General features: G+C 45.6%; 3 protein-coding genes and 1 pseudogene across 4 annotated transcripts in view; 2 read left to right on the forward strand and 2 right to left on the reverse strand.

Annotated features, from left to right (window-relative positions):
- Window positions 1–27,942, reverse strand: part of LOC309549119 (uncharacterized protein) — a 2,919,967-nt gene that overhangs the window by 1,175,607 nt on the left and 1,716,418 nt on the right. The gene's annotated exons all lie outside the window — the stretch shown is intronic.
- LOC309549117 (uncharacterized protein) overlaps window positions 1–27,942 on the forward strand; it is a 4,285,597-nt gene that overhangs the window by 1,064,946 nt on the left and 3,192,709 nt on the right. Inside the window, 1 exon segment of the mRNA XM_082249155.1 lies at window positions 993–1,093. Within this exon segment, the coding sequence (XP_082105281.1) occupies window positions 993–1,093 (101 nt within the window).
- Window positions 2,360–8,675, forward strand: LOC309548654 (uncharacterized protein). Its single transcript, XM_082248622.1, has 5 exons — window positions 2,360–2,563; window positions 2,680–2,777; window positions 2,867–3,094; window positions 3,221–3,273; window positions 7,011–8,675. Exons 1-5 carry the CDS (start codon window positions 2,479–2,481, stop codon window positions 8,359–8,361), a joined length of 1,815 nt encoding a protein of 604 aa, XP_082104748.1. The 5' UTR covers window positions 2,360–2,478; the 3' UTR covers window positions 8,362–8,675.
- Window positions 9,688–27,942, reverse strand: part of LOC309548655 — a 30,631-nt pseudogene continuing 12,376 nt past the window's right edge. The window contains exon 3 of the transcript in view: window positions 9,688–9,743. The product of the transcript in view is annotated as an uncharacterized misc_RNA (transcript). The remainder of the gene's footprint in view (window positions 9,744–27,942) is intronic.

The raw sequence follows: 27,942 nt of genomic DNA on the forward strand, positions 1-27,942 counted from the left end.
GAATCCTAGATCAACCCCTTCAGGGGCAGAACATTTCCCCACTTTAGGGGTCGGAACATTCTCTTCATTTTGGAGATAAATTCTAGTAATATGTTCCTCTAAACAAACAGCACTGACAATAAATAGAGAAGACAATGACCATCCTGACCATACATGGCCTACAAAGGGCAATTATTACACTACACAGGCAGCCAATGGGCAATCATTACAATATGCAGCCAACACAATGATGGAGTGCAGGGGTCAGGAGTATGGAGCATAGAGCCCCTTACATTGCTGGTCAGGAGGAAGAAAACATTCCCCAGCCTGCCATGAAGAATATGTTCCATCATTGGTGTCAGAGGGAGGAAAATACTGAGGGCTCTGAGGGAAGGAGAGGAGCTGAGGGGATGTGAATGTTTAGTGAAGCTGGAAGACTTTAGGGGCCTCTGAAAGGGTAATTTATCTGAAGGACTCTGAGAACCTTGAGGGGGTAGTCAGGTTTCAGGGCTCTGAGGGAATAGGGGGCTGGAGAGCTCACTGGACTCTGAGGGACAGAGGGGGGTCTATGATTGTCTCCCCCCTCCCACCTGCACTTATTTTTCAGACCTTACAGAACTGGCAATCTTAACCATCTTATTGTCCCACTGGTCATGTGATTTGTTCTGGAATATTATGTAAGATGAAGAAGGGAATTCCTTCATTCGTTGGTGAGCACTTGTTCTTAGAGGAGTTCTGTTTCATCTGCAAACCAGCTCAGAAACCAAACAAATCCAACATAGAAAAAGGAAATTCTGATCTGGCAGGCTAAGAGGGTCCAAGGTCCTCCAAGATGTAACAAATCTGAAACTGTCCAGATTAAATGTATTCTCATGGGGAGAGTAGTTCTTAAATGTACAGAAACTCTCCTATTACCACCCTCACATCCCCATCCTATTATTGTGACCAATACCATCCAAATAATTCTTACTTTCATTTCCCAAAATGATCTATCTACAAGGAGACCTGTATAGATCAAATGATGGCACCAATGAGGATGGAGGAGGACCGGAGTCACATAACTGAGAAGATACTAAATCTCACCCTGGAGATCATCTACCTGCTGACCGGAGAGGTGAGGAGGATTCTGGGAGGACACATGACATCACTCTTATCTCTATAAATATTATTATTATTATACAGGATTTATATAGCGCCAACAGTTTGCGCAGCACTTTACAAAACGAGGGCAGACAGTACAGTTACAATACAATTCAATACAGAAGGAATTGGACGGACCTGCTCATTAGAGCTTACAATCTAGAAGGGAGGGTCAAGTGAAACAGAAGGCATTGACTGTGGGGGATGGGCTGATGGAGAAAATGGAAGTACAGTTGTTAGGTGTGGGTAGTATAGGCTTCTCTGAAGAGGAGGGTTTTCAGGGATCATCTAAAAGCTAATAGAGTAGGAGATAATCGGACAGATTGGGGTAAGGAGTTCCATAGGATTGGAGAGGCTCTGGAGAAGTCCTGGAGGCGAGTATGGGAGGAGTTGACGAGGGAGCTAGAGAGCAGGAGGTTTTGAGAGGAACGAAGAGAACGATTAGGTTGGTACTTTGAGACTAGGCTAGTGATGTAGTTGGGGGCTAAGCTGTGGATTGCTTTGTAAGATGTTGTTGGTATTTTGAATTTAATTTGTTGGGTGAGCGGAAGCCAGTGGAGGATTGGCAGAGAGGAGTAGCGGACACTGAGCGATTGGTCGGGTGAATGAGTCTGGAAGCAGCATTCATGATTTACTGAAGGGGGAGGAGCCTATGTAGAGGTAAACCAATGAGAAGGGAATTGCAGTAGTCAAGGCAGAAGAAGACCAGGGAGTGAACTAGGAGCTTTGTTGTGTCATTGGTTAGGAAGGGGCGTTATTTTGGAGATGTTGAGGAGGCAAGATTTGGACAGTAGCTGGATGTGGGGCTTGAAGGAGAGTTCAGAGTCCAGGACAACACCTAGGACCTTGGCATGCGGGGATGGGCTGATAGTTGTGCCATACAGAGAGATCGGGGGAAGAGGCACGTGGTGGAGGAAAAATTATAAGTTCAGTTTTGGGTAGATTGAGTTTGAGGAAGTGGTGTGACATCCAGACTGATATATCTGATAGTAAATTAGTGATACGTGAGGAGACTGAGGGAGTAAAACACAGACTGACCGGAGAGGTGAGGAGGATTCTGGGATTCTAACATGATATTCCTATTGCTTCCTCAATACAGAGATTTCCTCTTCTGAAGTCAGGTGATCATATGACCATCACAGTGCCTCCATGTGACTCCCTAAAACCTGAGAGACACAACATGCAGAAGATTCTAGAAGTCACCAAGAAGATGATGGAGCTGCTGACAGGAGAGGTGAGCGGTGCTGGGAATTCTGGGACATTATCCAGTAACAGACAAGGGATGTGTCTGGATGGTGACTGTATCATTGTGTGTGTCAGGTTCCTATAAGGTGTCAGGATGTCACTGTCTATTTCTCCATGGAGGAGTGGGAGTATTTAGAAGGACACAAGGATCTCTACAAGGACGTCATGATGGAGAATCAGCCGCCCCTCACATCACCGGGTAAGAGGAGACTTTATTGTAAAGGAGAGAGCAGTACGGAGGCTCCACCTAGATCCCCCATCATCTGATAAACACATAGAAACAATGTATTCAGTCAGTGTGTGTGTTTCCTACAGATGGATCCAGTAATGGGAACCCACCAGAGAGATGTCCCCGTCCTCTGTATTCCCGGGATTCCACACAGGAAGATCACACCATCCCCCACCATCATCAGGTAGATGAGGAACAATCACTGATAGTATCATTAGGATCTGTACATTATCTGCATTGTTACCATTGATGTCATTTTTATTATATGTTCAGAGTGGAAACCTGAGAGATTCTAAAGTTGAAGTTAAAGAAGAGATAAAAGAGGAGGATGATGAGGATGGGGTGATGGAGGAGTCAGAGTTTCTAAAAGAACACAAAGATCTGTATCAGGACACCATGGTGGAGTCATCCAATTACAGAAACCCACCAGAGAGATGTCCCCGTCCTCTGTATTCCCGGGGTTCCACACAGGAAGGTCACACCATCCCTCAATGTTACAAGGTTGGTGGATTGGAGCATCTAGAACATGGACTTCTGGAGAGGATAAGTTTTTTTTTTTTTTTATAATATCCCAATGCTAAAGCTTATAACTTTCAGATGATATTCGCTTTAATTTTCTTGGTTTAGAGTGGAGATCCCATCGATCTAGAATTTGAGGTGAAAGCAGAAGAAGAAGAGAAGTATGTGAGGGATGATCAGCAGTCTATGGAGAAGGATGGAATAACGGGGACATTTATAGAGGAGGAAACTCCTACAGAGATCAGCACAGGTGGGTCATTAACACTAAATACATACATGACATCAATACATGTAATCCACCACTGATTACTGAATACCAATATTATGAGTCCTGACCCCTGCACTATATACTCTATGTTGTACATTACACACTCCTGACCCCTGCACTATATACTCTATGTTGTATTACAGACTTTTGCTCTATCTCCTCTACCCACTGCTACAGTATCTCACAAAAGTAAGAACACCCCTCACATTTTTGGAAATATTTTATTCTATCTTTTCATGTGACAACACTGAAGAAATGACACTTTGCTACAATGTAAAGTAGTGAGTGTACAGCTTGTATAACAGTGTAAATTTGCTGTCCCTTCAAAATAACTCAACACACAGCCATTAATGTCTAAACTGTTGGCAACAAAAGTGAGTACACTCCTAAGTGGAAATGTCCAAACTGGGCCCAAAGTGTCAATATTTTGTGTGGCCACCATTATTTTCCCCTCTTGGGCATGGAGTTCACCAGAGCTTCACAGGTTGCCACTGGAGTCCTCTTCCACTCCTCCATGACCACATCACAGAGCTGGTGGATGTTAGAGACCTTGCGCTCCTCCATCTTCCATTTGAGGATGCCCCACAGATGCTCAATAGGGTTTAGGTGTGGAGACATGCTTGGCCAGTTTATCACCTTCATCCTCAGCTTCTCTAGCAAGGCAGTGGTCGTCTTAGAGGTGTGTTTGGTGTCATTATCATGTTGGAATACTGCCAGCGGCCCAGTCTCTGAAGGGAGGGGATCATGCTCTGCTTCAGTATGTCACAGTACATGTTGGCATTCATGGTTCCCTCAATGAATTGTAGCTCCCCAGTGCCGGCAGCACTCATGCAGCCCCAGACCATGACACTCCCACCACCATGGATGACTGTAGGGAAGACACACTTGTCTTTGTACTCCTCACCTGGTTGTCATCACACACGCTTGACACCATCTGACACCAAATAAGTTTTTCTTGGTCTCATCAGACCACAGGATATGGTTCCAGTAATCCATGTCTTTAGTCTGCTTGTCTTCAGCAAACTGCTTGCAGGCTTTCTTGTGCATCATCTTTAGAAGAGGCTTCCTTCTGGGATGACAGCCATGCAGACCAATTTGATGCAGTGTGCAGCGTATGGTCTGAGCACTGACAGGCTGACCCCCCACCCCTTCAACCTCTGCAGCAATGCTGGCAGCACTCATACGTCTGTTTTCCAAAAGACAACCTCTGGATAGGACGCTGAGCACGTGCACTCAACTTCTTTGGTCAACCATGGTGAGGTCTGTTCTGAGTGGAACCTGTCCTGTTAAACCACTGTATGGTTTTGGCCACCGTGCTGCAGCTCAGTTTCAGGGTCTTGGCAATCTTCTTATAGCCTAGGCCATCTTTATGTAGAGCAACAATTCTTTTTTTCAGATCTTCAGAGAGTTCTTTGCCATGAGGTGCCATGTTGAACTTCCAGTGACCAGTATGAGAGAGTGAGAGCGATAACACCAAATTTACCACACCTGCTTCCCATTCACACCTGAGACCTTGTAACACTAACGAGTCACATGACACCGGGGAGGGAAAATGGCTAATTGGGGCCAATTTGAACATTGTCACTTTGGGGTGTACTGACTTTTGTTTCCAGTGGTTTAGGCATTAATGGCTGTGTGTTGAGTTATTTTGAGGGGACAGCAAATTTACACTGTTATACAAGCTGTACACTCACTACTTTACATTGTAGCAAAGTGTCATTTCTTCAGTGTTGTCACATGAAAAGATAGAATAAAATATTTACACAAATGTGAGGGGTGTACTTACTTTTGTGAGATACTGTATACACATAATATGGATTCTCTTTGTTACGCCCATTTCCTACCAGCTGGACATTTTATATCTAATAAGAAAACAAATGAAAATGAAAATAAATTTCTTCCCCGAAATCTGTAGACAATAAGTGGGAAATAATAATCCAATCTGTGCGATATCACCGCGCCGTGTAACAATCAGACTTACAATTCTAAAATATGAAATCTATTAAACAGTGTCAGGAAATGAATAAATAGTAATGTGATCGTCCAATAAGAGGATAGAAATGTGTGTCATGTGACACGTGTCATCAGTCAGGGCCAATATAAATGATAAAGTGCGAGTGCAGAAATTGCAGATGAGAAAGGTGCTGGTGGTCACTTCCACTCACCTTACCATCTGACTCCTGTATTACCAGCGAGTCCCACAGATCCCTTCCCCCCCTCTAGGAATATCGCTCACTCCTCTCCTCCTTCCTCTTCCTCCACGGTATATATGGGGGGAGGGTAGAAAATAACACCCCCTCTAGTGCTCTCCGTCTATCTGCTTTATTCAACATTAAAATCCAAGATGATAGAATTACAAAGCCGGGACTTGAGCAGTGCGGACTAAACAAGCTTCACAATGTGATCCTTCACTCAGATACCCCTTCCCTGGGATGTCCCTGCGCAGGCTCCGCCTATATTTTCTATCCCCCCCCCATATATACCGTGGAGGAAGAGGAGGGAAATTATTTCCCACTTATTGTCTACAGATTTGGGGGAAGAAATTTATTTTATTTTCATTTTCTTTTGGGCTGAATTTTATTTGTTTTTGTGTTTAGTGAAAGAAACTTTCTGAATGTAAGCTGCCATTGGGTGAATGTTTCTGTGAATATTTATACACCATTCTTTACACTACATGATTGTACCGATTTTATTATTTATTTTATATCACATTTTATATCTGATGATCTGATTGGAGGACAGACTTTTACATGTTGATAATAATGTGATAACATTATTAAGGTTCCTCCAATGTTGGAACCTTAAACAGAAAGTGATAATGAGGGAGGAGTCAGTAACCCAATGATGGTGGTCTTCAGGATCAGCCCAGTCTTCATCTTGGTTGTTCTCCCCCCCATCCTCACTCTCTGACCTCTGGTGGGGCTCAGCCCCGCTGTTATTCATGACTAAATCATGGACTAAAAAAGGAAGTCCACGACTTCTTGTGTTGGGAAGATGGCAATGAGTGATAGAGGGGGAGGGGACACTCGTCCTATAATCCCCTCATCACTGTCACTCCTATAAAAGACAGTTCTCTTTGTTTCCTCACTCTCTGACTAAGGTCCATGAATAAAGAAATGAACTGGTAGGAGATCAGAGGAACCATTTACTAGTTACCTTGAGGGTGGAATTGTAAGATCCTCAGAGACAAAGCTGCCTAATGTGAGCGGAGTCCTGGTTTAGGAGAACCAATCTGCTGATGTCTAGTAATAATCTTTGTATTTCTATTTTAGTAGATGGACGGGAGATGAGGAAAACCTCAGAGGATTGTCTCACTTTGTCTCCAGACTGTAAAGTAGAAGATGAGGACATCACACAGTATAGTCCAGGAGAAAACCCGGCTACCTCAAATGTCCATCCGGCACCACACAGTGTAGATGGACCATCGTATTCCTCTTATCCTGAGGAACCTCAGACTGTGAGGGACAGTGCCGGACCATCGTATTCCTCTTATCCTGAGGAACCTCAGACTGTGAGGGACAGTGCCGGACCATCGTATTCCTCTTATCCTGAGGAACCTCAGACTGTGAGGGACAGTGCCGGACCATCGTATTCCTCTTATCCTGAGGAACCTCAGACTGTGAGGGACAGTGCCGGACCATCGTATTCCTCTTATCCTGAGGAACCTCAGACTGTGAGGGACGGTGCCGGACCATCATATTCCTCTTATCCTGAGGAACCTCAGACTGTGAGGGACGGTGCCGGACCATCGTATTCCTCTTATCCTGAGGAACCTCAGACTGTGAGGGACGGTGCCGGACCAACGTATTCCTCTTATCCTGAGGAACCTCAGACTGTGAGGGACGGTGCTGTCCTTACAACAGATAAGAGGCTTTCCTGTACTGAGTGCGGGAAGTGTTTTCAGTTTAAATCCCAATTTAATAGGCATAAAAGATCTCACACTGGTGAGAAGCTGCATTCCTGTCCTGAGTGCGGGAAATGTTTTTCAGAGAAGTCCAGTCTTTCCAGACATCAGAGATTTCACACTGGTGAGAAGCCATATTCCTGTCCTGAGTGCGGGAAATCTTTTTCAGAGAAGGCCACTCTTTCCAAACATGAGAGATATCACACGGGGGAAAAACCATATTCCTGTGCTGAGTGCGGGAAATGTTTTTCACGCAAGTCCACTCTTTCCAGACATCAGAGATCGCACACTGGTGAAAAGCCATATTCCTGTCCTGAGTGTGGGAAATGTTTTTCACAGAAGTCTGATCTTTCCACACATCAGAGATCGCACACTGGTGAAAAGCCATATTCCTGTCCTGAGTGTGGGAAATGTTTTTCACAGAAGTCTGATCTTTCCACACATCAGAGATTGCACACTGGTGAGAAGCCGTATTCCTGTCCTGAGTGCGGGAAATGTTTTTCAGAGAAGTCCAGTCTTTCCAGACATCAGAGATTTCACACTGGTGAGAAGCCATATTCCTGTCCTGAGTGCGGGAAATCTTTTTCAGAGAAGGCCACTCTTTCCAAACATCAGAGATCTCACACAGGGGAAAAGCCATATTCCTGTCCTGAGTGCGGGAAATGTTTTTCACGCAAGTCCAATTTTTCCACACATCAGAGATTTCACACTGGTGAGAAGCCGTATTCCTGTCCTGAGTGCGGGAAATGTTTTTCACAGAAGTCTGATCTTTCCAAACATCAGAGATTGCACACTGGTGAGAAGCCGTATTCCTGTCCTGAGTGTGGGAAATGTTTTTCAGATAAGTCTGCTCTTTCCAGACATCAGAGATTGCATGCTGATGACAAGCCTTATTCCTGTCCTGAGTGCGGGAAATGTTTTTCACGCAAGTCCACTCTTTCCAGACATCAGAGATCTCACACTGGGGAGAAGCCATATTCCTGTCCTGAGTGCGGGAAATGTTTTTCACAGAAGTCCAATCTTTCCACACATCAGAGATCGCACACGGGGGAGAAGCCAATTTCCTGTCCTGAGTGAGGGAATTGTTCCTCACTGAAGTCCTGTCTTCCTGTACATCAGGGGTCCCACACAACCCTGGAGGTGTATTAGTGTCTTGAGTGCGGGAAATGTCTTCTATATGAATGTTGGTGGACATGTGGGGAAGAAGCACACCCTGATATACACCTCAGATATACTCCATGGCTGATCTTCATCATGTAAGAAACACTTCATAAGGAGATCAGAGATCACCAAAGACATGGATGAAGTGTTGTCCCATGTCGGCCATAGATAACAGGAGAAAAATAAAAATGGAGTCCTTACCTTTCATTGGCTGAGTACATTTTATGCGGGAAGATTTCACAAACACTTACAGATCTGGTTGTTATAAATGTGTTGATGAAATGTGACCCGCATTCCCCCAGTCATGGTGAATTGGGATTTCCTATAATGGTCAGTTCCATCTAGTGACCATAATGTGCTTTCCTGACAGATGTCCATGGCAGCATATGTTTGGGCAGCCCCCGCCCTCGTTCCTCCCCCATTAGACCCCACCCCTATAAATGTTCAGGATAAGCCAATGGCTGCATTCCTTTTTTGTCCTCCTCACTTATAGGACCATTTTTGTATGAAGTTTTCCTACCTATTGGAAGTATTGGTGGGCGGGTCTGGTGCTGGGCAGCTGTGCGGGATGTCAGGAGCTTCCTTTGGTATCCAGAAGTCTTCCAGGATGTCCCGAATGGTCATTGAGTCCCCAGCTATCAGCGGGGTGATGTTATGGCACACATATGTAGAGGATCCATGCCTGGAGAGTGGGCCCTGCCATCGGCGGCCATTTGCATTGGCTGGGAGCCCAGCTGTTAGCGGGTGGCCATTAAGTGTTAGACACGTGAAATTCGTTTCGGTGCGAATACAAATTCCGACAAATGTTTGGTTATTCCTAGATTCGGATGTATCCAAATCTCCAAATGAAATTGTAATGAATTTTGTTGAAATCTGTTAAAATTTGTTTAGTTTATTCATTTTCTAACGAATTCCAACTTCTCGGAGCGATTAGAATTCAGATCAGTCAAAACAATTATCGACCAATGCAAATTCTGTGTGAAGAAATAGCTGGTTGTTAAGCAGCAAGCCAGGAAGCCGGCCGCCCGCATCCTTACCAACCATGACTCATCAGCTGTCAGCGGGCTTCCCCACTGACAGATGAATGGAAAGAAAAGAATGCCGGCATTGCCTGGCAATAGAAAAATGTTTAGAAAAATGACATGGGGTCCCCTCCAGTCCATACCAAGACCACGCCAAACGATGAATCATCGTTTAAGGATGCCGGCTTCCCAGCCCCCTGCTTAACAACCAGCTATTTCTTCACACAGAATTCGAATCATTCAATCGTTTTTCGACTGATCGGAATCCCGATCGTTCTGAAAAGTTGAAATTCGTTAGAAAATGAATAAACTAAACAGATTTTACCAAAAACAAAAATAAATTTAACGAAAACTAAACAAAAGTAAACAAATACCGAAACCAAACGAAACAAATTCCATAATGAAATGAAATTAGTAACATAACGAATCTATCCGAAACAAAACAAATTTTCCCATTCTGCACATGTCTCCTAAGAGTGCCCAACCCAGATATAGCAGTTGTGTTCCTGCCTCTGGTATCCGGGTCACCCTGCAGATGCATCGATTGCCCTGTGGAAGAGGTCCGGGACACGTGAGTATGTTTGGCTTGAGGTCAGCAGAAGGGAGCAGACGCCATGCAGGCTGCTAGGGAGTAACCAAAAGGAAAACATATGGAGAGGACTCTGCTCTCTGGGTGATCGATGTGCATTGCAGCATCTTATCAAAGTTTGGTGCAGTCGCCTACCTTTGTCTTCTTTTCTGTCCTGAGGAGAGAACTGTTTGTTGAAGCAAGGTTTGCTTTCTGCGTAGCGGTACCCCCGCAGGAGCCGCTTGGATATTGGTTTGCCCGGGCCTCCCACTGATTACTCCACAGCCAGATACAGGGTATTTTCACACAGGCAGGTGCACACACTCTTCCACTCATTGTCTCCAATGACCAGTCTAGGGGATGTGTTTTTATGTTTTATTTGGAGAACTTGGATAGGAGAAGAAAAACCAGAACTATCTTGAGAGTCCCAACATCCTATCTGTTCAGAGAAATGGGAAACTACAGATGTTAAATAAAAGATAGGAAAGCAGCAACCTCAAGTGTGACCGCCACCCCAAAAGTACAATATAGAATTAGGTTGCGCTAAAAGTGAAACATATATTGTGATTATATGGTATAAAAAATAGTCTGTAATAATGTCCAAAAAATGGAAACAAGAAGTGAGGTAACTGTGCAGGTACCGCTTACCGGAAACAAAATGTGTAAAAGCCAAATAATAAGTGACTCCAAAGGACCTTAGGTAGTAGACCCCGGTGGACCTTGCGGTTCCCACGTAGATCTCCTCAGTAAGGTATTGACATGTGGAATACAAAAAAGCAAAACGCCATAGCGTAAAACCAAAATAACAAAGGATAACAGGTGACACCCAAAGTGATTGGGAGCGCCAACGTTCCCGAGTTGAAGGGTAGTGAGTAGATGTGAATATAGAAGAGAAACTTGATCACCGCAAGAGCTCAATATGTACTTCTTACCGGAGTGTAAATAAGGAATCACCAAACAGATAAAGTCAGACACCTCCCCCAGTAGGACAGCAGCTTACCACAGAGATGAGTGTGAGGAGCATAAACGACTTGTGCGTCCCAACCATGCAAACCAGAAAGGGCACCGCCAATAATAAATACCCTTACCGACTCCAGGTGAATAGTGGGCAATTGGATGTTCAGGGGACCGATCCACTGAGACCTCCACTAGAGGCTCCACTGGAACTCAGGATGCAGGTGTAACATCAACCATGGAATACAAAGAAGCACGCCATAGCATAAAACCCACTGATGTTTTATTAAATAAAAAAGACAGACACTTACAAGCATCGGATGATAAAAGCCAAAGGAGAGAGGTAACAGCCGCCGGCCGGACGGCTCCGCTCGCCCGTCCTTCGTGGACAATAATGTGAAGGTGACGTCAGCACGTCGTGAATTGACGCGTTTCATCAAAGATGATGTTCTCAAAGGTACGGGCGGCGTGCTGACGCCACCTATATATAGCCATAATTATCGTGGAATCGATGACCGGAAGTTCCCTTACCGCCATCTTGGTTGAGGTAACCCGGAAACAGAAATTGTATGCACGGTCCAGGAACTGGTTGGTAATAGGAAATAGGGAATGTAAACAACATAAAATTAGTCCCGAGGTGGCCCGGAACCGGAAGTTGATTACGAGGTCCGAGACTAGTTGGTAACAAGACATAAAGAATATAAACAAACAGGCGATGACCCTGACAGGATAGCACAGGCCAGAGGGGCCGGGCTTGCCAAATAATTGTTAAAATAAGCAGGAGAAAACTCTGCCTTACTAAGCCATTATAATGATTATAGAAAAAAGGGGTTATTGGTGGCAGAAATAGACTAGATAACTGTCTACAAATAAATAATATGGGACATTCCGGTGATGGATTCAGACCATAAGTAATAAATACATAAAAATCTCAATCACAGCCATATGTTACAATAAATTAATCAATAATTCAATAATAATCACAGTCCATGAAACAGTTGATAATCAAAAATATTCACAGGTAACAAACCATATGTGAATACTAATATATCATGAAATATTGGAACATTAAAAATTTATTAAATTACAAAGACATCAACTGAGGATATCTCCAACAGTAACAAACTGTAATGGCTCCAGAGAGCACTATCAATTATAGTTAAATCAAAAGACATAAAATATCAAGAGACATAAAATTTTTTAAAATATTTTAAAATAATTAAAATATTAATATATTGAAACCTTGAGAAGTGGGCAGAATGTGGGAGAAAATAATACAGGCCCTAGCAAGGATGTAAAACACTTATGAATTGTCAATGAATGCATTTACTTCTGTGTCCACGTTCAATCCAAAAGGCATGTATGTTTTAACCCTATAAATCCAAGACATTTCAAGGTGGGAGATGCCTCTAGTTAAGGGTTCTCCCCTCCAATGTGGGGTGAACTTATCTATTCCAAGAAACTAAGTGTTCTTGGGATCACTATTATGGGCCTGCGCATAGTGCTTGGAAACTGAATGTTTCGGGAATGCTTTCCTAATATTGGCTACATGTTCATTGAGCCTAACGTTAAGGGGACGTTTGGTCCTGCCAATATATTGGTAGCCACATGGGCATTGGAGCAAATAGACCACTCCCTTGGTAGTACAAGAAATAAAGGGTTCGATGTCATATGATTTTCCAGTGCTCTGAGAGGTGAAAGCTTTGGTGTTATGTTTTTTCACAGAATTAAGAGAACAGATTTGACACCTGTTGCATCTGTAATACCCTGTAAGTTGGTCCAAAAAGGTCGCCTTAGGTTTCGGAGGTTCAAGCACATTAGGGGCTAGGCGGTTTTTCAAGGACGATGCGCCCTTAAAGATAACCCTAGGCTTGTCAGGTAAAGATGTTCTCAAAATCGGGTCATTGTTCAGAATATGCCAATGACGGCGGATCAGGTTTTTAATGACCATGTGCTGGCTGGAAAAGGAGGTAATGAAAGGTGCAACAGTCAAGGTGGATGTAGTGTTAATATTGTCTACCCTACGTGGTCTCAAAAGTTGAGCCTTATCCTGTTGCCCCTTAGGTACCGCCTATTAGGGCAATACCTCCGTATTAGGAGAAATTGTTCCAACCATCAGGAGTTTCTGTCCCAAACAGAGGTTCTGACCAAAAGATTTCTGGAAAAGTGGTATAACTATGGATTTCTCCAGGAAACACTCATGGAGGTCCAACAACAGGATAGGGCTCAACTTTTGAGACCACGTAGGGTAGACAATATTAACACTACATCCACCTTGACTGTTGCACCTTTCATTACCTCCTTTTCCAGCCAGCACATGGTCATTAAAAACCTGATCCGCCGTCATTGGCATATTCTGAACAATGACCCGATTTTGAGAACATCTTTACCTGACAAGCCTAGGGTTATCTTTAAGGGTGCATCGTCCTTGAGAAACCGCCTAGCCCCTAATGTGCTTGAACCTCCGAAACCTAAGGCGACCTTTTTGGACCAACTTACAGGGTATTACAGATGCAACAGGTGTCAAATCTGTTCCCCTTAACGTTAGTGTGACGAGACCAATCTCGCCACATTGCATTGGAGGAGCCTGGTTGCCCGCCTGCTGCCTTTGGACTACGGACCAGACTTTAAAAGACTTATTTTCCCTACAGAAAGGCTTATTCGTGCCTTTTCTGTCGGGGTGTTCGGTAGATTTTATCTACCGAACAAACTAACGATTACATGACCACCTGGAAGCTAAACCTAATTATATCTTCCATTGTCTCCAGGATAGAGGTCGCTGTGAAAACTAGTTCTAGCTGCAGAGAGAGAGAGGGGGGGGAGGATTGTTTCCAGCAGCCCCCTCCTGAGGAATGTCTACTGATTAACTGAGACTATTGATAAACATGTTAATGAGCTCACCTGGCTGTCTACTAAGGGAGGAAGCCAGGATGCATTGTGGGGATGTTTTGCTTCTGGGAGTCTGTAATGTGATACATGTCTGTTTGTGTTACAGTCTTCCATTTGGTCCCCTAAGGGAGTGTCTACCAGGTGGAGGGCCTGCATAAATACAGGGGCAGGGAGCCCTCAATAAACATACCACTGCTTGACCTTCCACACGGAGCTTTGTCTCGTTCTTGGGGGGATTCACTGTATGCTGTCGGAGACCGATTGCTAGGAATGTAAGCTGATGTATGCTTCTCCTGTTCGTCTGCTAGCAGCTATTCGTGAGGTTCCAGGTTGGAGTGCTATATTGTATCCAGTTCGGGAGTTGGATGTTCTACAGTAGCTGTGCCTGCTCTCTCAGAAAGGGGCATATCGCCTAGACGGATTTTAACCCCTTGTCTGCTGAAACGGTCCGTTACATCTGGTGGCAAGCGGCGAGATCGTTCCTACGGCCAGAAGGACAGCTACAGGAGACACCATTGCTCTGGATTTTACAATTGAGGGCAACGCATGTCCCAGTACAGCGACCCTGACAGCACCAGCATGGAACCAGCAGTGGAGTTCGATGAGGGTGCCATGGATGACCGAGATGCAGTCCGTAAAGGCATCTGGTACCAGGCACTGGGCATTGTGGAGTACCAGCGGGGTGAGAGACTCCCCAAGGAAGACCAGCGGTTGCAGAAGCGAGTAGCCCTGCGGATGCCCTTCCTGGGGGAGCAGCCCCGGGAGGAATGGGTAAAAGAATTGGAGCTCCGGGTATGGCAGGAGATGTGGCTGGAGGATGCCTACCAGGCGCTGTGGTGGTGTGTTGCACAGTACCTGCCCTGGACAGCCGAGCATGACAAGCCAGAGGGAAAGGAGTTTGATGGTCCTGGCTTGTTATGGGAGTCTTTTTCAGAGCTGGAATTTGGGAGCCCTACACAAGCCCGGTTCAATGATCTCTTGGAGTGGAGAGAGAGCAGGTATGACTGGGACGACGCTCACGAAATTGAGCAAGACCTGGTCCACCTGGTGACCCGGGAGATGGAGCTGGAACAGGGCTACCAGCAGCTGTTCCAATACTATGAGAAGGCTCAGCAGGAGAGCAGCAGGCCAGACCCAGAGCCAGACCCATTCAGAGGGGATGACATGGTAGAGTTTTACTGGGAAGAACCCCAGGTGGCCGGTAGAGATGGGACTGAGGTCTCTCCACCGGTCCTGCAGGGAATTGGGAGCCCAGTCTCCATTCCCCAGCGGCAGTGTAAAGTGCAGGGAGAGGAGAGCAGCGTCCTCCCTCCCCAGCGGCTGGCTGAGTTACAGGGGGCAGAGGTAGTTGTTCCTGCCCTCCAGCAGCAGAGTGATATGCCAGGAAGGCAGTGTGAAGTGCAGGGAGAGGAGAGCAGTGTCCTCCCTCCCCAGCGGCAGCATGATTTGTTGGGAATTGGGAGCCCAGTCTCCATCCCACAGCAGCAGAGTGTCCTGCAGGAAACAGAGAGCCTAGTCTCCTTTCCCCAGCAACCGGACACTGTATTGGGAGCAGAGACAGTCGATCTCCCTCCCCAGGGGCTGGAAGTATATTTGGGAGAGGAGCTTGTTACCCCCTCTCCCTGTGGACAGTTTGATTTGTTGGGGATTGGGAGCCCAGTCTCCATCCCACATCAGCAGCTTAACGTACCAGGGGGAGACAGTAAGCCCCCCAACAGTGCAGATGGGACCGTGGTCTCTGCACTCACAGCACAGGGGGTAGGGACAGTCGGTCCTGACCTCCAGCAACAGGGCTGTTTAGCCAAAGGGAAGACAGTCGGTCTTCCCCCACAGCAGCATGGTGGTGTATCTAAAGGGGAGACAGGCGGTCTCCCCCTCCAACAACCCGTCTCCAACCAGGCTACTTCTGTGGTAGCGCTGGCACCAGGGCAGAGTACCGCTGGTCTCTGCCCACTCAGCAACCCACCAAGGCAGCCTACCAGTCCCCTACACAGCCGTGGTGAGGCACCTGGACATGGACAAGCTTCTCCTCTACCCAGGTGTAGTGACCATTTATTGTGGGTGGGCTGTACTGTTTTTTCTGCTTTATGGGTGGGCTGCTGGACTAACAAGGGCACTGACCGGCAGGAGGTCAGGTACCCTGTTAGTCTGTTTGGAAAAGGGGAGAGATGTGACGAGACCAATCTCGCCACATTGCATTGGAGGAGCCTGGTTGCCCGCCTGCTGCCTTTGGACTATGGACCAGACTTTAAAAGACTTATTTTCCCTACAGAAAGGCTTATTCGTGCCTTTTCTGTCGGGGTGTTCGGTAGATTTTATCTACCGAACAAACTAACGATTACATGACCACCTGGAAGCTAAACCTAATTATATCTTCCATTGTCTCCAGGATAGAGGTCACTGTGAAAACTAGTTCTAGCTGCAGAGAGAGAGAGGGGGGGGAGGATTGTTTCCAGCAGCCCCCTCCTGAGGAATGTCTACTGATTAACTGAGACTATTGATAAACATGTTAATGAGCTCACCTGGCTGTCTACTAAGGGAGGAAGCCAGGATGCATTGTGGGGATGTTTTGCTTCTGGGAGTCTGTAATGTGATACATGTCTGTTTGTGTTACAGTCTTCCATTTGGTCCCCTAAGGGAGTGTCTACCAGGTAGGAGACCTGCATAAATACAGGGGCAGGGAGCCCTCAATAAATATACCACTGCTTGACCTTCCACACGGAGCTTTGTCTCGTTCTTGGGGGGATTCACTGTATGCTGTCGGAGACCGATTGCTAGGAATGTAAGCTGATGTATGCTTCTCCTGTTCGTCTGCTAGCAGCTATTCGTGAGGTTCCAGGTTGGAGTGCTATATTGTATCCAGTTCGGGAGTTGGATGTTCTACAGTAGCTGTGCCTGCTCTCTCAGAAAGGGGCATATCGCCTAGACGGATTTTAACCCCTTGTCTGCTGAAACGGTCCGTTACAGTTAGGCTCAATGAACATGTAGCCAATATTAGGAAAGCATTCCCGAAACATTCAGTTTCCAAGCACTATGCGCAGGCCCATAATAGTGATCCCAAGAACACTTTGTTTCTTGGAATAGATAAGTTCACCCCACATTGGAGGGGAGAACCCTTAACTAGAGGCATTTCCCACCTTGAAATGTCTTGGATATATAGGGTTAAAACATACACGCCTTTTGGATTGAACGTGGACACAGAAGTAAATGCATTCATTGACAATTCATAAGTGTTTTACATCCTTGCTAGGGCCTGTATTATTTTCTCCCACATTCTTTTTTTGAATTTAAATCTTTTTTTATTTTATCGTTGCTGAAAGTCACAAACACTGTGTTACAAAATATCACCCCAAAAAGGAAAAAAAAACACATTCCGGCAACACAGATACAGTTATCAACATCTTCCTAATCTTAAATGTATACAACTAGAAAAGTCATGTTATACCATATCTGCTATGCCCCCCCCCCTTACCTGTAATAAAAAAAAAAACCCTCATACCCCTAAAATCCAACACTGTGATCACCATGGAGGGGACCAGTCTACCAGCCGAACATCACACTCTACCAACTACCCTGTAATAAGGCTCCTTCCTCAGAAGTCACAAATCCGTCCCAGCCTCCCCATAGTAAGGTGAATTTCTCCTGCTTGCATTTAGATGCCCATACTAACTCCTCCATCCTCCTGATTGCTTCCACTTTAAGTATCCAACTCGAAACCGTAGGGGGTGAGCTTTGCTTCCATTTTGAGGGTATGCAAGCCCTAGCTGCGCTAAGGAGATGGCCAATAATGCCTCTTTGTTTTTAACCCTACCTCTTTGTTTTTAACCAACCGGAAGCTGCGAGTGATCCAAGCACACACACACACAGCGAGGAGCGCTGTGTGGAGCTGTGTGGAGGAGGAGAGGAGGAGCCGCACGTGCGGGGGGGGGGGAAGCGGGAAAAGCCGCACTAGGAAGCCGGGGGCCAAATGCAGGAGCCGCGGACCAGGGAACCGCTGCGGGGGACATAGCAGCAGCGGCGACAGAGCGGACCAGCACGGAGACAGTGCGGGGAAGGAGCAGCAGCGGCATCAGTGCGGACCAGCAGGGAGCCAGTGCGGGGACAGAGCAGCTGCGGCGACAGAGCGGGGACAGAACAGCAGTGGAGAAGACAAGGACCTGGACCTGACCGAGGGGCGTAAGTAGGAAGCAGCTGATCTGCTGGTAGGGGGGTGGGCTGGCGGGGGACTACAAGTACAGTAGCTACTATAGACTGAGAGGTGCTCTTGCGACTGGTGGGTATCTTGCGACTGGTGGGTATCTGCGACTGGTGACCATCTTGCGACTGGTGAGCATCTTGCAACTGGTGAGAATCTGTGACTGGTGAGTATCTGCGACCGGTGAGTATCTGCGACTGGTGAGTATCTGCGACCGGTGAGTATCTGCGACTGGTGAGTATCTGCGACCGGTGAGTATCTGCGACTGGTGAGTATCTGCGACCGGTGAGTATCTGCGACCGGTGAGTATCTGCGACCGGTGAGTATCTGAGACTGGTGAGCATCTTGCAACTGGTGAGTATCTGTGACTGGTGAGTATCTGCGACTGGTGAGTATCTGCGACTGGTGAGTATCTGCGACTGGTGACCATCTTGCGACTGGTGAGTATCTGCGACTGGTAGCATCTTGCGACTGGTAAGTATTTTTGCGACTGGTGAGTATCTTGCGACTGGTGGGTGAGTATCCTTGCGACTGGTGAGTATCCTTGCGACTGGTGAGTATCTTTGCGACTGGTGAGTATCCTTGCGACTGGTGAGGATCCTTGCGACTGGTGAGTATCTAGTGACTGGTGAGGGTATTAGCGACTGGTGGGTACCCCAGGTTTAGTACCAGGGAAGTTAGAGGTAGTGTAGGTAAGGAAGAGCAGGTCGTTAATATTATCCCCATAGAGTAGTGGGTAATAATGTCCGACAGGATTGCGGATGCCACTCAGTGCACTTCTTGCGGCATGTATGCGTTCCTTGATGAATCAATCTAGGACGAATACTGCTGTGCAAGATGTGAGCGACTTGTTGCTCTGGAAGCCCACATCGTGGATTTAGAGAACACAGTGACAAGACTGCGTGGCATCTACAACCTGGAAAGGAGCTTGGACATTACCCATCAGGCGCTGGCAGGGGTCAGCATAGAGGAGGGGGGAGTAGAGGAGACGCAAGCAGCAGAGGTACGCAGCTGGGTGACTGTTAGGAATGTTAGTGGGAGGAGTGTCAGGGAGGCCAGTCCTGAGTTGATAGACCCTAACATGTTTGCCGAGTTGCAGGTTGAGGGGGATATCAACTCAGGGGTGGCAGTGCTGGAGCATGCGCCCTCCCCCAGCTGCCAGGGGAGGGACGGCTCCAGGAAGAAGGGGGGCCGTGACTCAGGAAAGGTTAGAAAGGTTGTGGTAGTTGGGGACTCAATTATCAAGAGGACAGAGAGGGCAATCTAAAAAAAGATCTCGTGAACCGAACAGTATGTTGTTTACCAGGCGCCCGAGTTCGGCATATCGCAGATCTGGCAGACAGATTATTGGGCAGGGCTGGGGATGACCCAGCGGTCATGGTGCATGTGGGCACTAATGACAAAGTTAAAGGTAGGTGGAGGATCCTTAAGAACGATTTCAGGGACTTAGGTAATAGATTGAGGAAAAGGACCTCCAAGGTGGTTTTCTCTGAAATACTGCCTGTACCTCGAGCCACACAGGAGAGGCAGAAGGAGATTAGGGAACTTAACAAGTGGCTGAGGAATTGGTGTAGGAAGGAGGGGTTTGGGTTCCTAGAGAACTGGGCTGACTTCTCAGTCGGCTACCGGCTCTTTAGTAAGGATGGGCTGCACCTTAATGGGGAAGGTACAGCTCTTTTGGGGAGAAAGATGGCCACCAAGTTGGAGGAGCTTTTAAACTAGGAGACGGGGGGGGGAGGGCTCAGAAGTAGAATCAGTCAGGAGGGAGCAAAGGACTGAAGGCAGTTGTAGGGTCAGCAGCGACAGTAGGTCCACAACATCAATTGGCGGGTCTGTGCGGGAAAACCGCAGACCAAACAGGAATAAACATAACCACCAATCACGTTTAACTTCCGTAAAACTAAGAGGGGTATATGCTAATGCCAGGAGCCTAGCTAATAAGATGGATGAGTTGGAAATGTTAGTACATGAGGAGGACATAGACCTTGTGGGAATAACGGAGACTTGGTTCGACCCCTCACATGACTGGCTGGCCAATATCCAAGGGTACTCGGTGTACCGGAAGGACAGGGTGGGAAAAAGAGGGGGAGGGGTATGTCTCTATGTCAAGAACAATATAAAGGTGATAGAAAGGAGTGACATTACGGAAGGGATGAGTATGGAGTTAGAATCTGTGTGGGTTGAACTCGATAGGGAAGAAGATAAGGGAAAAGTAGTTGTGGGGGTTTGCTATAGGCCACCTAACCAAGGGGAGGAGGTAGAGCAGGAATTTTTAGCACTAATGGGTAAAGTGGCAAAACTGGGATCAGTCATCATATTGGGGGACTTCAATTATCCCGACATTGACTGGAAAGAGGGGACTGCACACTCACAGAAGGCCCGTCAATTCACGGAAACCTTACAGGATAATTACATGTCACAGTTGGTGGATTCCCCTACTAGAGAAAATGCAATCCTGGATCTATTGATCACTAATGACCCAGACATAATCTCGGAGGTAGGAGTCCAGGACAACCTGGGCTCTAGCGATCACAGGATGATCACATTTAGTATAAATAACAATATAACAAGGCAAGTGGGGAACATAAGAACCCTAAACTTCAGACGGGCAAACTTTCCAAAATTGTACTCATTGATGGAAAGGGTAAACTGGGACCAAACCCTGGGATCCCTGACCACTGAGGAAAAATGGGAATGCTTTAGGAACATATTAAGCAAATGCATCTTGCAGTGCATTCCTATGGGAAATAAATTTAGAAGAGACAAAGCCAAACCTGGCTGGCTAAACCGTAGCGTTAAAAAACTTATTAGGGGGAAAAAAATGGCCTTCAAGAAATATAAATCAGAGGGCACAGTATCGGCCTTCCAGCAATACAAGGAGGCAAATAAGAAAAGTAAACAAGAAATCAAGATGGCTAAAATCCACTTTGAGAGACAAATAGCGGAGGATAGTAAAAAAAACCCAAAGAAATTCTTTAAATATATCAACAGCAAAAAAACTAAGGCAGAGCATATTGCACACATAATTAACGATGATGGGAGGATGGTTACAGAGGACACTGAAAAAGCAACCGTGCTGAATGCTTTTTTCTCGTCAGTCTTTACACAGGAAAAGGAGGGGTACACTGACCATGACTGTATGGTTAGTAGTAATACACAGGACTTGCCACTATGGCTAACAGAGGGTGAAATCAGGGAAAGGCTGGATAAACTTAACACAAACAAATTACCAGGCCCGGATGGCGTACATCCGAGAGTACTCAAGGAACTCAGTAAGGTTATATCTAGACCACTGTTCCTGATCTTTGCTGACAGTATTAGGACAGGAGATGTACCAGGGGATTGGAGGAAGGCTAACGTGATTCCGATATTCAAAAAGGGCCAGAGGCATATACCCGGAAATTATAGGCCTGTCAGTCTGACATCAATAATATGTAAACTTCTGGAGGGGATGATAAGGGACTATATTGTAGAATATGCTAAAGACAACAACATCATCAGCAGTAATCAGCACGGGTTTACAAACGGGCGTTCTTGTCAAACCAATCTCTTAGCAATCTACGAGGAGGTGAGCTGTGAGCTAGATAGGGGCAGACCAGTGGATGTGGTGTACTTGAATTTTGCTAAGGCGTTTGATACAGTTCCCCACAAGCGCTTAATTTATAAAATAAGGTCTGCAGGTATCGACAGCAGGGTTTGCTCTTGGATACGGAACTGGCTAAAAGGCCGTGTCCAAAGGGTGGTAATAAACAGCGCATACTCAGACTGGTCTGAGGAAGTAAGCGGGGTGCCCCAGGGCTCAGTCCTGGGACCAACCTTGTTCAATTTATTCATAAACAGCATTGAGGACAGGATCAGTAGTTCGTTATCAGTTTTTGCAGATGACACAAAATTGGCCAGGGCAATAACTGCACAGCATGAAGCAGATATCCTACAGAATGACCTGGACAAAATGACGGAGTGGGCAACGACATGGCAAATGAGGTTTAACGTGGAGAAGTGTAAGGTTCTGCACTTGGGGACTAAAAACATAAAAACACAATACACGTTAGGAGGGGAACCCTTGGGGGAATCAAAAATGGAGAAGGATCTGGGAGTCTTGGTTGATGATAGATTAGGCAACAGCATGCAATGTCAAGTGGCAGCTTCCAAAGCCAACAGGATATTAGCATGCATAAAGAAAGGGATGTATTCCAGAGATAAGACTATAATCCTTCCACTTTATAAAACTCTGGTCCGACCGCATCTGGAGTATTCTGTCCAGTTCTGGTCGCCAGTCCTCCGGAGGGATGTGTTGGAGCTGGAGAAAGTCCAGAGAAGGGCAACTAAACTGATTAGGGGGTTGGAGGACCTTAACTATGAAGAGCGGCTGAAATCGCTCGACTTATTTTCCCTGGAGAAGAGACGTCTGAGAGGAGACATGATAGCAATTTATAAATATCTTAATGGGGATCTCAGCTTAGAAAAAAAGCTGTTCATTCGAAGGAATTGCATGAGGACTCGAGGACATACAATGCGATTAGAGGAGAAGCGTTTTAACCTCAGGCAACGAGGAGGGTTCTTTACTGTTAGGGCTACAAGATTGTGGAATTGTCTACCACAAGAGGTGGTTTCTGCGGGTAGTATGGTGACTTTCAAAAGACTCTTAGACTTACATCTCAAGGATCAGGAGATTAAAGGCTATGTTAGATGATTACAGTCACACACACCTACACAGGTTGAACTGGATGGACTATTGTCTTTATTCAACCTCACCTACTATGTAACTATGTAACCTGCGTCGCTTTGCCTGTGAGGGGCTGACTGCCGACGTAGATAGACGTTAGGCAGTCGGCAAGTGGTTAACTGAAAAAGATATACAGTAGGTGCGCTGTTGGTAAATGAAATTAAAAGCTGCTACCAAAGATCCAATTATGCAATTGGAATAAAGAATATGTGAAAACATGGTCTGGTACGCTAATAAATGTGACAAAATATATCAATACACAAGAAAATATTGATAATAAAGTGAAAAAAAAAATATGTATTCACATAAAGAAAGTCCATATATCGCTAGTGTATAAAAAAGTGAAATGAATTATTTCCAAATCCAACAGTGCAAATTCATAAATGGTGATACATATTCCCTCCGCCATACAAGTTCTGCTCTCACCAGACGGAAATGATGAAAGTGCAAAATCAACTCAAAATCCACTCTTGTGCAGTGTGAAAAATCCCGCTTTCCACGTGTGGGCACTCAAATCAGTAAAAGCCTCTTACCAAAACACCAAAATGAGAAAGCATGTATTGTCAAATGGAAGAACTTCCTTCTCCTTAATATGAGTGGAGCAGATCCAGAAGGCTCATAATGGAATCCAGCTTTTACATATATGCTTAGAGGCGATCCCTCAGGGTGTACCCAGGGAGAAATGAATAGGCGGACAATAGTGCAGTACCTCTATACAATTTATTAATAAATAAAGACATGCACTTACAGTTAGGATGGTATCACTGAGCGGTTTGCATAAAACTTGTTGATGACCGCAACCGCCTGTAGTGTGGACCGCGGACGAGGTGTGTAACAGTGCGGCGCCTCCTCTATGATGCGTTTCCTTTCAAAAGAACTTCTACTGAAACAGGAGGATGCCTGCACCGTCACTTCCGTCCATTATATACCCCACTGAATAGACTCTTCTGGTGTCCACAAGGAAAAACCAGCAGTCTAAAAGGGTGTATTTGGTACATATCGTGCATATATTCCCAACAAACATCTAATCAGGGATTAATCATTAGATGCGGAAAAGGAATGGTCAAATAATATGTTTAACCACTTGCCGCCCGCCCGCCGTCAATTGACGGCGGAGCGGTGCGACCATTATCCTGGGAAGACGTCATATGACGTGATCCCAGAAAACAGGGCAGGCGCGCGATCGTGTGTGCGCCGCCCTGCACTGCCGGTGTTGGGGTGTCCCCGGGACACCCCCCGTCACCGGCAGGGGGGAAACAGCCAATGGGCATGGCTGTTTCCCACGTGATAGGCTGTGTTCCAATGACACAGCCGATCACAATGGAGGAGCCCGGAAGATGACCGCGCATGCGCGATCGGGAGTGCGCAGCGCGGTCATGTCGGTGGCGCTGTGTTCCGTAGGAACACAGCTGTCACCGGCAGTAGTAAACAGTCACTGACAGTGACTGTTTACTAAGTGATCGGCTGTGAATCCATTCACAGCCGATCACAAAATGTAAACAAAGAGCAGTAACTCACTGTTACTAGCTCTTCTCTCCTCATACAGCTTCCAGTGTGAGGAGAGCAGAGCTAGAAACAGTGAGTTACTGCTCTGTACACCTGTAAAAGTAAAAATCACAAAAATAAATGTCCCCACACAGTCCTCAGCCCCCCCCCCCCAATTGCACCTGTCACCCAACAGTCAACTCATCTATGCCCAGAAGTTGCCACCCATAAGGTTCACATGTGAGCGTAGCGATCGCGGGCAGAATCACCGCGATTCTGCCCGCGATCCGGAAATCATTGCAAATTGCGGGACGCCTGTGCGTTGCCCGTGATTTGCAATAGCACCCCATACGCTGTGCGATGTTGCTGCGATTTCCACCTGCCGAATCGCGGTAACATCGCACAAACAATGCATGACGCCCAAAAAAGGTACAAGAGTTTCTTTGGGGCGTCATGCGTTGTTTGCGTGATGTTACCTCGATTCGGCAGGCGGAAATCGCAGCAACATCGCACAGCGTATGGGGTGCTATTGCAAATCACGGGCAACGCACAGGCGTCCTGCCATTTGCAATGATTTCTGGATTGCGGGAAGAATCACAGTGATTCTGCCCATGATCGCTACGTTTACATGTGAACGTAGCCTAAAGTTCACCGGTCACCAGAGACTGCCATCAGTACCGCCGTGCACCATCGCCCGTCACCTGTCACCCATCAGTGACCATCGCCCGTCACCTGTCACCCCATCAATCACCGTCACCTGTCACCCCATCAGTCATCATCATCTGTCACCCTATCAATCATCGTCACTTGTCACCCCATCAGTGATCGTCACTTGTCACCCCATCAATTATCGTCACTTGTCACCCTGTCAGTGATTGTCATCTGTCACCCCATCAATCATCGTCACTTGTCACCTCTTCAATCATCGTCACCTGTCACCCCATCAGTCATCGTCACCTGTCACCCCATCAGTCATCGTCACCTGTCACCCCATCAGTCATCATCACCTGTCACCCCATCAGTCATTGTCACCTGTCACCCCATCAGTCATTGTCACCTATCACCCCATCAGTCATCGTCACCTGTCACCCCATCAGTCATCGTCACCTGTTTGCCATATACATGCAATCACTTACTGACCGCCTAACGACTATATGCGTCGGCCATTAAAAGCTAAATACTGGGGTTATGGCAGCAGATAGCCCCCATAACCCCAGTATTTTTTGAAGCGGCGGGCGGTTGGCTTTCAGATAAGGGTGGTCCCAGTGGCGGATTTGCCGTGGAATTACCCTTACGGTGCAGGGGAAGAGGTGCCCCCCCCCCCTCCTGCCGAGTCCCAGACGTTTTCCCAGCTTACCGGACCCGCCGGCAGCGGGGAAAACTATCCGGTCCCGGATCCTCAGAGACAGGAAGTCGAGTGAGGGCAAGATGGCCCTCACTCGACTCTATGGTCTTGGAGGACCGGAGCTACGTCAAAAGACGTTGCCTAGCAACCGGTTTAAAGGGACGCTTTTTTTTTTTCCTTTTTCAACAATTTTTTTTTTTTTTTTCTTTTTTAGTGTAGTTGTGAGGTGTGAGGTCTTTTTGACCCCAGATCTCACAATAAAGAGGACCTGTCATGCCTATTTCTATTAAAAGGGATGTTTACATTCCTTTTAATAGGAATAAAAATGATCAAAACATTTTTTTTTTAAACTGTGTAAAAATAAAAAAATAATAAATAAAGTAAATAGGAAAAAAAAAAACCATTAAAGCGCCCTGTCCCCGTTAGCTCGCGCGCAGAAGCAAACGCATACGCAAGTCCCGCCCACATATGTAAACGGTGTTCAAACCATACATGTGAGGTATTTCCGTGATCGTTAGAGCGAGAGCAATAATTTGAGCCCTAGACCTCCTCTGTAACTCTAAGCTGGTAACCTGCAGAAATTTTTAAAATGTTGCCTATGGGGATTTTTAAGTACCAATGTTTGGCGCCATTCTGTGAGCATGCGCAATTTTGAAGCATGACATGTTGGGTATCTAATTACTCGGTGTAACATTATCTTTCATATTATGGAAAAAAATTGGGCTAAATTTACTGTTTTCTTATTTTTTAGTTAAAAAAAGTGAATTTTTTACAAAAAAAATCGCATTTGGAAGACTGCTGCGCAAATATGGTGTGATAAAAAATATTGCAACGATCTCCATTTTATTCTCTAGGGTCTCTGCTAAAAAAAATATATAATGTTTGGGGGTTCTAAGTAGTTTTCTAGCAAAAAAAATGATTTTAGCTTGTAAACACCAAGTGTCAAAAATAGGCCCAGTCTTAAAGTGGATAAATGGACAACTTTGTGAAAAGTGCTACTTGAATGTTAGGCCTCTGTATGTGGCCAGGCTGTGAAAAAGTGTTACACATGTGGTATTGCCATACTCAGGAGGAATAGCAGAATGTATTTTGGGGTGCAATTTTTGCTATGTACATGCTATGTGTTAGAAATATTGCATAAATTGACAGCTTTGTGTAAAAAAAATGTGTTTTCATTTTCTTTCCACAGTTTTCAAAAACTTGTGGAAAAAAATGACATATTCAAAAGACTCATTATGCCTCAAAAATTATACGTTGGGCTGTTTGCTTTCCAAAATGGGGTCATTTTATGGGGGTTTCCATTGTCCTGGTGCTCCGGGGCCTTCAAAAGTGCGATAGGTTGTCAGGAAATTATATGTGTAATTTGTGCTCCTAGAATGCCGGACGGGGCTACTTGGATGTTAGGCCTCTGTATGTGACCAGGCTGTGAAAAAGTCTCACACATGTGGTATCGTCATACTCAGGAGGAGTAGTAGAATGTGTTTTGGGGTGTAGTTGCAAGTATACATATGCTGTGTGAGAGAAATAACCTGTTAATACGTCAATTTGTAAAAAAAAAAAAAAAAAAATCTTCATTTTGCAAAGAGTTGTGGGAAAAAATTACAACTTCAAAAAACTCACCATGCCCCTTATTAAATACCTTGGAATGTCTACTTTCCAAAAAGGGGTCATTTGGGGGGTATTTGTACTTTCCTGACTTTTTAGTGTCTCAAGAAATGAGATAGGCCTTCAGTACATCAGGTGTGATCAAGTGTGATCAATTTTCAATGAATAGCACCATAGCTTGTGGACTCTATAACTTTCACAAAGACCAAATAATATACACTTATTTGGGTTATTTTTACCAAAGATAAGTAGCAGTATAAATTTTGGCCAAAATTTGTGAAGAAAAATTACTCATTTGCTAAATTTTATGACAGAAACAAAGAAAAATGCGTTTTTTCACAATATTTTCAGTCTTTTTTTATTTATAGCACAAAAAATAAAAAACCCAGTAGTGATTAAATACCATCAAAAGAAAGCTCTATTTGTGTGAAGAAAAGGGCACAAATTTTTTATGGGTACAGTGTTGCATGACTGAGTAATTGTCATTCAAAGTGTGAGAGCGCTGAAAGTTGAAAATCAGTCTGGGCAGGAAGGGGGTGAAAGTGCACTGTAGGCAAATGGTTAAAATGCATATTATAAAATCGGGTATGCAAATTAGGCATGGTGACACCGGAAGTGACTTTCATTCAGCTTCTCTTGCCCAAATTTACATCCAAAGATTGCAATAAATATATAAAACATTAAAATCAGATTAAATCACTATTATAA

This window comes from Pelophylax lessonae, assembly GCF_965119305.1.
Source record: "Pelophylax lessonae genome assembly, chromosome: 3".
Classification (NCBI taxonomy): domain Eukaryota; kingdom Metazoa; phylum Chordata; class Amphibia; order Anura; family Ranidae; genus Pelophylax; species Pelophylax lessonae.